Here is a 10,000-nt window from a genome sequence, read left to right on the forward strand (position 1 = left end):
CCTCCTCCTCCTCCTCCTTTCCACTCTTCTTCCACCATTATTCTCTCTCCACCACCACCACCACCACCACCACCACCACCACCACCGCTATCTTCAAGAACGAAACATTATGCAATTGAATGTTACGTAGCGAAGAGGGAGACGAAGAGATGGAATATGTCGCTGTATAATAGAGTGGCTGTATCAGTGACGCTCTCTCTCTCTCTCTCTCTCTCTCTCTCTCTCTCTCTCTCTCTCTCTCTCTCTCTCTCTCTCTCTCTCTCTCTCTCTCTCTCTCTCTCTCTCTCACTCTCTCTCTCGCTCTCTCTCCATACGTGAGCATTCAGAGTCGTTTTTAAAGGAGAGAGAGAGAGAGAGAGAATCTATTTACCTAAACGAGCATTATGTATATTTCTTGACACCAGTTCGTAATAACCACCAGCAAAACAAGACGAACGTACACTCGATATAACGAAGTCAGCGAAACGTTAATGCCCTTATAACGTTCAATGAAGTTTGATCACTTATTCAGCCTATCGCTTCATTAACCAATAACACACCCATCGTGAAATTATTAATCTTGTCTCTCATTCACCTGTCTCTTTTTTTTAACCCATTTACTCTCACTTATAAAGAATTTCCACCTGTCCGTCATTTACCTGTGTGTCTATCAATTAGTGTTTTCCCTTTCCCTCAGTACAGGTAAGAGACGGAGCTGCGCACTGAGGCATGGCGTACTGAACAGATTACATTTCATTCCTTTCCTTCATGCAGTTACAATACCTTACCTGTCATCCACTTGGTTATTCATCCACTTATCCAACTACTTATCTGTTCACTTAAGTCTTCAATCCATTCAATCATGCAATATTTTATCAACCATCAAGTCATCCAGTCATCCACTTACTCATCCATTCACTTATCCAGTCACCCACCAGTTCAGTCATCCAGTCATCTAAATATCCAACCATACAGTCATCCAGACATCCACCCAACCAATCACTCAGTTAACCAATCATCCACCTCCCCAGTCATCCACCTCTCTACCCAATCACCCCAAAACCAATCTATCAGTCGTCCACCCAATCATCCAGTCATCCACCTCTCCACTCATTCATTTCAAAACCAGTCTATCAGTCTTCCACCTAGTCATCCACCTCTCCATTCACTCACCCCAAAACCAATCTGTCAGTCTTCCACCCAGTCAGTCATCCAGTCATCCACCTCTCCACCCATTCATTCCAAAACCAATCTATCAGTCGTCCACCCACTCATCCAGTCATCCAAAAAAAGACTCTATCAGTCCTTCATCCACTCACCCAGTCATCCAAAAAACAACTTATCAGCCCTCCATCCACTCGTCCAGTCATCCAAAAAACAATATCAGTCATCCACCTACCCATCCAGTCATCCGGTACAGACTCACCCGCTGCGTGTTCTGCGTGTGGATGAGCGTGGCGCCCTTGTACCACGTGATGATGGGCTGCGGCCTTGACCCCCGCGCCGTGCAGGTCAGGTCAAGGAGGTCACCCGCCCGCACGGAGCCCCCCACGGCGGCCCCTGTGATGTCCACCATGAGGGGGCGCACTGGGGGGAGAAGGGGGGGGGTAGTGAGGAAGGTCATCCGGGGGTGGGGGGGAGGTGGTCACAGGGGAAGAGAGTGGAAGAGAAGGGGAGAGAGGAGAAAAGGAAAGGAGCGATTGGAATCGTTGAAGGGGAAGAGATGGGATGAGGGGAGAGAGGGGGAGGAGGGGAGAGAGGGGAAGAGAAGGGGAGCGAGGAGGAGAGGGGAAGGAAGGAAGGAGAGGGGATGAGAGAGGAAGCGAGGTCGGAGAGGGGAAGAAAGGGAGGAGAGGGGGAGAAAGAGGGAAGAGGGGAGGAGAGGAGAGAGAGGAAGCGAGGGGGAAGAGAAGAGAGAGGGAGAGGGAGAGAGAAGATAGAAGAGAAGAGGAGGGATAGAAGGAGAAGGGAGAAGTCGATTAAAAGAAGTGGTTAGAAGAGAAGGGAAGGAAAAGGGAGAGGAAAGGTGAAGAGGAAGAAAAGGAGGAGAAAAAGGTCAAAGGAAGAGGCAGAGAATGAGGATAAAAACAAGAGGGGAAAAAAACGGAGGGAGGTAAGGAAGAGGAAGGGGCAGGTGGAGGGGAGGAGAAAAACAGGTGAGAACAACAGGTATATTAGTCAAGCTCTCCAGGTAAATTAGCGGTAATCATCTAGAACTCCATCACGACACGACCACAACACACACACACACACACACACACACACACACACGCAACCACCTATACTGTTATTTTTATTTTTTCTACATTTTTAACATTCCTCACCTTGCTTCTTGTCATTCCTTTGTTAACTTGTACATTTTTTAGCATATTTGGGTGTATTAACTTTATGGCTAACGGTGGAGTTATTATTATTATTGGTATTATTAACATCTCTTCCACATTCTTAGCTTAAATTTCTCTCCCCGTCAAATTCCATTACCAAAACATTCCCTGCCACGGTTTTTAGCTCCCCACAGCCTCATCCTCTTATACATCACCTTACCACTCATCCACAACCTCACCCATCCTTCACCTATCCCCAAACACACTAATTCCCAACAGCTCCTCAGCACCCCATTCTTAGCACCTTGCACCCAACCACCTCTTTCCCAACACCCCCCAAACAACACCTAACCTCAACACCGAATCCTCAAACACACTCAACCCCCAACCCCACCCATCCCTAACTGCACCCCTACCCAACCTCCCACTACCCAAGCCCCACAACCTTCATAATCCCATCCATCCTCAACATCCCCGAACTCCCTTCCCAATCCCCCCATATCCCCCATCCCTCAAACTCACAGTGCATGTCGATGGTGACGGTGGTGGTGGTGACGGCGACAGGTGCGGTTGCGGCCTTGCAGGTGAGCACCGAGTGGGCGTGGGCGCGCGTCAGGGGGTTGATGATGAGGGTGTTGGACACGATGGAGTCGCTGCCGCCCGCCGGAGTGCCCGCCGTGCTGCTGAAGGAGTCGTCGATGATGGACTCCGAAAGCCACCACGACACCTTGGGCTGGGGACGGCCTGGGGGAGGGGAAGAAGGGGAGGAGTTATATGCAGGAGATGATGGTGTGTTGGCATGCCTAGGATGAGTAGAAAGGAGGAAGTGCATGAAGAAAATGGAGAAAGATGAGGGGCGCTGCACGAAGATGGGTTTAGTTGAGAAAAGTAGAGAGGAGGAATTACATGAAGGGAAATGGGGAGGGTAGGAATTGCATGAGGGAGGTATTAATATATGAGTTACCTGAGAAATACATGAGGAAGGAGATACAATGATGAGTTACCTGAAAAGAGCTGAGGCGAGGAATCAAATAAAAGAGAAAAGGGTACAATGAGTTACCTGGGGATCACCTGAGGAAAGATATGGCGTGATATATTACCTGAGAATTCTAGGTGAGGAATTAAAGGTTGATAGCGTATAGGTTACCTGAGAGTAAAGGTGAGGAAGTAAAGGCTCAGGTGAGTGTAAAGAGGGATATAAAGTTACCTGGTGAAGAAAAGAAAGGTGTGAGGGTGATATGTGAGGAGTGAAAAGAAAGTGAAAAGGGAAGGAGAGTGAAGAAACGGAGGAGAAGGGAGGAAGAATAGGGGAGTGGAGGGAAGGAGAAATAACCACACAATTAGAGAAGGGAGAGAAGGAGGGAGTAAAAGGAAATGGATCTTAATGAGGGAGAGAGGGAGAGGGAGGGAGTGAGGAAGAAAGAGGGTGAGATTGAAAGTGAGGGAGAGAGAGTGAAAGGGAAGGAGAGAGAGAAAGTAAGCGAGAGTGGGATCGTAAATAAAACCATGGAAGAAAATTGTTTAAAACTGGAGAAATTTTAGTATTTTTTTGGAAGATATTTGTTTTAAGGAATAGGAATAAATAACACAAGAACAACACCACCACCACCACCAACAACAACAACTACTACTACCACTACTGCTGTTACTACTACTGAGAATAACAAGGTAAAAATAGAAAATAAACAGGTAAAAATAAACACATACAGGTAAGAAGACTAAATTAACACGGAGGGAAGGTAGGTACACACACACACACACACACACACACACACACACACACACACACACACACACACACACACACACACTCGCACGCACTCACACACTCCAGTACACAACCAGGATTTATTATACACGCTCCCGTAATTTTGTTCGATGAAAGGTCTGAATAACAACCTCTCCTCCTCTTCCTCCTCCTCTTCCTCCTTCTCTTCCTCCTCCTCCTCCTCCTCCTCCAGCAAGCATTATTCTCTACCATGCACTCTACTCTTCCTCCTTTTATTCTTTCCTTTATTCCTCCACGCACGACATTTATTTCCTTCCTCTGTGTGTATGTGTGTGTGTGTGTGTGTGTGTGTGTGTGTGTGTGTGTGTGTGTGTGTGTGTGTGTGTGTGTGTGTGTGTGTGTGAAATTTATTATGATGATGTAACGTATGGATGTTATTATTGTTGTCATTATTATTGTTATTATTATTATTATTATTATTATTATTATTATTATTATTATTATTATCACTATCTAACGGACTGTATTAATGTGTTAGTTTCCTGTATTAACTCTGGGTATTATTTTTTGTTCCATTATGATCAAATTCACGTGTCTGTCTATTAATTATAAATATAACTACCTTTAGAATTACTTACTCCTGCACATTGTTATTTGTTTACTGTTTATGTTATTTTCCAGTTCCAGACGTGTATTTCCAAGTACTGTATTTTTAATCAGATTTGCTACTGTTCCTTCTTCAACGTGGCGTATTTTGGAACCTCATCTCTTTTTTTTTTTATTCTTTACGGTACAAGTTGATATATTTGTTTATTTTTCTTGTTTTTCGTCATAAACATATCAGTTGTATCTCACTTTCTGCTTGAGTCATAAATTTTCAACACTCTCATAACTTCATTTCCTTATTTTATGCTTTTTACGGCGTCAGTTTTCAACATTAGTCTTCACATTGTTATTTTAGTTCCAACATAAACATTCAGCATTTTCGTAGCACTACTTCCTTGTTTAAAGTATTTTCTACGCGCCAATCTTTCATATTACTCTTTTAATCGTATATTTAACTTCCAACAAACTTTTTAGTATTTCCGTAGCATCATTTCCTTATTTAATGTATTTTTAAGTGCAAATCTTCCACATTACTTTTTTATTTGCATACTTAACTTTCAACGTAAACTTTTATCATTTCGTTGCATCATCACATCCTTCTATTTTCTTTCATCATAAACTTTTGGCATTTTCACAGAATCGTTTCATTTTATTTTCTCTTTAGTATAAGTTATTAATATCAGTGTTCACATTCACCAACACAGACACAAACATCTATCACTGTAACGCCGAGTATGAGTGAATCTTCAACATTTTCATAACACTAACTTCTCTTATTTTCTCTTCAGCATAAGTCAACATCAGTCTTCATAGTATTCATCATCATCATCATCATCATCATCATTAACATCTATCACTAAAACGCCGAGTATGAGTATAGTATCTTCAACATTTTCATAACACTAACTTCTCTTATTTTCTCTTCAGCATAAGTCAACATCAGTCTTCATAGTATTCATCATCATCATCATCATCATCCGAGTAGCGGGCTTTTCTTTTATTATTGTTTCCTTTTTTTGTGCCCTTGAGCTGTCTCCTTTGTTGTAAAAAAATCTTTAACATCCATCACTAAAACTCCAAATACGAGTTAATTTTCTCTCTATCGCTTATATATTTATTTACTTATTTGAATATTTAGCTTTGAACAAACTTCCAGCATATCTCCCCTTCCTTTCTCTTTAGCACAAGTTAACGTCAGTCTTCTCAGCAATCATCAAACGCCATCATTGACATCTATCACTAAAACGCCGAGAACGAGTAACCCTTCAGTATTTTTGTAGCATTATTTCCTCTGTTTACTCTACTTACTCTATTTAGTCGTCACAGCATTCATCAACATCTATATCATTATAACGCTGAGTACGAGTAAATCTCTCTCTATCGCATTTCGACACTTAATATTTCTCTAAAGCAGCAATCGAGAGTATAGTCACCGCTAACATACGATTCACAGCTAGAACATAATCCTTAACATCTATATTATTAACGACTAGTACAGGTGAACCTTCTCTCTCTTGCATTTCTTCACCTAACATTTCTCTAAAGCAACGATCAAGGGAAAATTCAACATTAACACACACAGACACACACACAATTCCCTTCACCCTTCACACATAACACGCCATAGACAACGCTTCCCTTTCTCTCTACACACGTTCGAGGGAATCTTTTTTAGCATTCATCTATATAAAAGTCAAGTGTAACTCCTCCTCCATCCCGAAACTCCATAATGATTCACGCTTTTCCTCTATTAAAACAATTACGAGTTGATATACGCTTCGCTGAGTGGCTGCTGTGTGTGACGAATGTGTGTGTGTGTGTGTGTGTGTGTGTGTGTGTGTGTGTGTGTGTGTGTGTTTAAGGTGAAGGTGTAGGAAATGTGAAGTAAAGAAGAGAGAAGAGGAGAGAAAGAGCAACAAAAGGTGAGGAAGAGGAGAGAGAAGAAAGGAAAAGAAACAAGAGATGAGGAAGAGGAGAGAAGAGAAAGAGAGAAGAGGAAAAGAGAAAGAAACAAGAGATGAAGAAGAGGAAGAAGAGAGGAGAAAAAGAGGAGAGAAAAACAAGAGAGGAGGAAGAGAAGAAAGGAGAGAGAAGAGGAGAGGAAAAAGAAACAAAGGAGAAGAGGGAGAGAAAGAAGAGAAGACGAAAGGGAAAAGAAATAAAGAAGAAAGAAAGGAAGAGAAAGATGAATATAGAGGAGAAATAAAGTGAAAGAGAAGTGGAGTGAGGTTGGCAGGTGGCGGGAGGGAAGAGGAGAAAGAGGAGGAGGAGGAAGAAGGAGGAATGGAGGGAGAGGGGAGGAAGAGTGGGTCAAGGTATATTATGATTACTAAGTGAGATATTGGAGGAAGGAGGAAAGATAATGAAATGTTTCTCTCCATTCTCCTCTCCTTTCTTCCTCTCTTTCTCCTCAAACTTCCTCCCTCCCTCTCTACCTCCCTTCCTTCTCTCCTACTCTATCTATCCTTTTTACTCTCCTTCTCTCCATTCTTACTTTTCTTTCTTCCTCCTTCTCTCCATAAGTTTTCCTTCTCTTTTCTTTTTCCATTCAGCTCTTCTACTCTTCTTCCCTACTTTCCTCTCTTCCACTTTCCTTTTTTTTCTTTTCTCCTGTCCTCTCTTCCTTTTCTTCCTCCCATCTCTCTCTTCCTTTCCTTCTTCTCCTTCCTCCTTCCTTCCTTTCTCCACCATTCTTCCTTCTCTCCTCTCTTCTGCCCACTCTTCCTCGCTTCACGACTATCTTTCCATTTTTCCTTCTCCTCTTTTCCTTCTTTCCTCCCTCCCTCTCTCCTTCCTTTCCTTCTTTTGTCTTTTCCTTCTTTCATCTTTCCCTTCTATTTTTCTCCTTTTCTTTACCTCCCCTGCCCTCTCTTCCTCACTTAACTATCTTTCCATTTTTCCTTCTTCTCTCCCTCCCTTCTACCTCCCTCCCTATCTCCTTCCTTTTCTCTTCCTTCTTTCATCTCTCACTTCTATTTTCCTCCTTTTCCTTACCTCTCTTTCTCACTTTACGACTATCTTTCCATTTTTCCTCCTTCTCTCCCTCCCTCCCTCCCCCCTCCATCAGTCTTCCTCCTCCCCGATAATATGATGGACTGACCAGTATAAGGGAGAGAAACACCTTTTGCCTTTATTGTCGATAGTTTCTGCCGGTTCTTTCGTCTATACTTTTTTTGTTTTCCTTAGATTTTCCTTGTTTTTCATTTTTTCTTCACTTCCTGTTCGTTTGTTATCGTGTATTTTGATCTTTAGTTTGTCGGTTTTCCACACGGGGGAGAAATAAGAGATGAGGAAGATAAGAGAGGAGAGAGAGAAGAGGAAAGGAGAGAGAAACAAAAGAAATGAGGAAGAGAGGAGAGGAGAGAGAGAAGAGGAAAGGAGAGAGAAACAAGAGATGAGGAGGATAGGAGAGGAGAGAGAAACAAAAGATGAGGAAGAGAGGAGAGGAGATAAGCAAAAGAGATGAGGAAGAGAGGAGAGGAGAGAAGAGGAAAGGGGAGAGAAACAAAAGAGATGAGGAAGAGACGAGAGGAGAGAAAGAGGAAAGGAGAGAGAAACAAGAGAGATGAGGAAGAGAGGAGAGGAGAGAGAAAAGAGGAAAGGGGAGAGAAACAAAAGAGATGAGGAAGAGAGGAGAGGAGAGAGAAGAGGAGAGGAGAGAGAAACAAAAGAGATGAGGAAGAGAGGAGAGAGAAGAAAGGAGAGAGAAACAAAAGAAATGAGGAAGAGAGGAGAGGAGAGAGAGAAGAGGAAAGGAGAGAGAAACAAGAGATGAGGAGGATAGGAGAGGAGAGAGAAGAAAGGAGAGAGAAACAAAAGAGATGAGGAAGAGAGGAGAGGAGAGAGAGAAGAGGAGAGGAGAGAGAAACAAGAGAGATGAGGAAGAGAGGAGAGGAGAGAGAGAAGAGGAGAGGAGAGAAACAAAAGAGATGAGGAAGAGACGAGAGGAGAGAGAGAAGAGAAAAGGAGAGAGAAACAAGAGAGATGAGGAAGAGACGAGAGGAGAGAGGGAAGAGGAAAGGAAAAAAGATGAGGAAGAGAGAGAAGAGAAAAAAGAAGAGATAGTTTTTTTTCTTCTTTGATTTCCTCTTTATTTTTGCCATTGAATCATTTAATGTTTGTTTATTTGTTTGTTTTCGAGTTCCTTGTTATTTTTGTGTTTTTTTCTTCATGTTCTTTTGTTTTGTTTTCTTTATTTTTTCACTTATTTTTCGTTTTTTTTTCTTCTATTCCTGTTTGTTTGTTATCGATTTTCTTGACCTTTTTTTTTCTGTATTTTTTAAAGATAGTTTTGTTTTGTTTTCCTTGATTCTTACTTTCTGTTTCTTTATTTCATTTCCTGTTTGTTTGTTTGTTTGTTTGTTTGTTTGTTATGGTTACTTGTTTATCCTTTCTTTCCTTATATTTTGGTTTTCTTTTATTCTCTGATTTTCTCTTTTTTTTCGTTCTCTTCAGACTCCTGTTAACTTGTTTGCTATCGTGTTTTTTTTTATATTTGTTTGTGTTGTTTTTCTGTGTTTGATTCTCTTTTTTTAATTTGTTTTTTGTATTTTTTTTATTCCTGATTTTCCTTATTCTTTTTTTTCTTTCCTCTTGTTTCTTCCTCTTTAATTCTCTTCTTTTCTTTTCTTCGTCCTTTTCTTTACTTGCTTTCTTGTTTTCGGACTCGTTATTTTCTTTGTATTATTCTTTCTTTTATTTTATTTCTTCTTTCTTCTATTTTTTCTTTTCTTTAATCTCTCTTTCTTTTCCTTATTTCCTTCATTGTTTTCGAATATGTTTTCTTCTTTGTATTATTCCTTCTTTTCTCTTATTTCCTCTTTCTTCTCCTTTCCTCTTCTTTATTTTCGGTTTTCTTTGCTTCCTTGTTTTTCTTCGAATTCATCGTTATCTTGTTTGTCTTGTTTCATATCTTGTTTTTGTAACCTGTTTGCTGTGGTACGTTCCTTTTATCTCCTTCACACACACACACACACACACACACACACACACACACACACACACACACACACACACACACACACACACACACACACACACACACACACACACACTCTTCACCCTCGATAAGGTCTTTTCAAACCTCCTTCGATCTTCTCTTCTTTCTCTTTTTCTTCTTCTCTTCAACATCATCATTCTCTCTTCTCCTCCTCCATGAGATTAATTTTTATTCCTCCATGAGAGAGAGAGAGAGAGAGAGAGAGAGAGAGAGAGAGAGAGAGAAAAGAGGTAAAGAAAGTAATGGCACAGGATAGCCAAGAGAAAGAGAGAGATTAAGGAGGAGGAGGAGGAGGAAGAGAAAGAGGAAAGGGTGAGTAAGTAGATAAAAGTAGGAAAAAGAGGAAGAAGGAAGACCGAAAGG

General features: G+C 41.4%; 1 protein-coding gene across 5 annotated transcripts in view; it reads right to left on the bottom strand.

Moving 5' to 3' along the window:
* Positions 1–10,000, bottom strand: part of LOC126985437 (uncharacterized) — a 239,188-nt gene that overhangs the window by 79,973 nt on the left and 149,215 nt on the right. For 4 of the 5 annotated variants that reach the window (XM_050840306.1, XM_050840305.1, XM_050840307.1 and 1 more), the window contains exons 7-8: positions 2,826–3,047; positions 1,379–1,566 (exon numbers count right to left, since the gene is read on the bottom strand). In XM_050840306.1, coding sequence (XP_050696263.1) covers positions 1,379–1,566; positions 2,826–3,047 — 410 coding nt within the window. The remainder of the gene's footprint in view (positions 1–1,378; positions 1,567–2,825; positions 3,048–10,000) is intronic. The other variant, XM_050840308.1, reaches the window with a different exon arrangement.

This window comes from Eriocheir sinensis, chromosome 59, assembly GCF_024679095.1.
Source record: "Eriocheir sinensis breed Jianghai 21 chromosome 59, ASM2467909v1, whole genome shotgun sequence".
Classification (NCBI taxonomy): Eukaryota; Metazoa; Arthropoda; class Malacostraca; order Decapoda; family Varunidae; genus Eriocheir; species Eriocheir sinensis.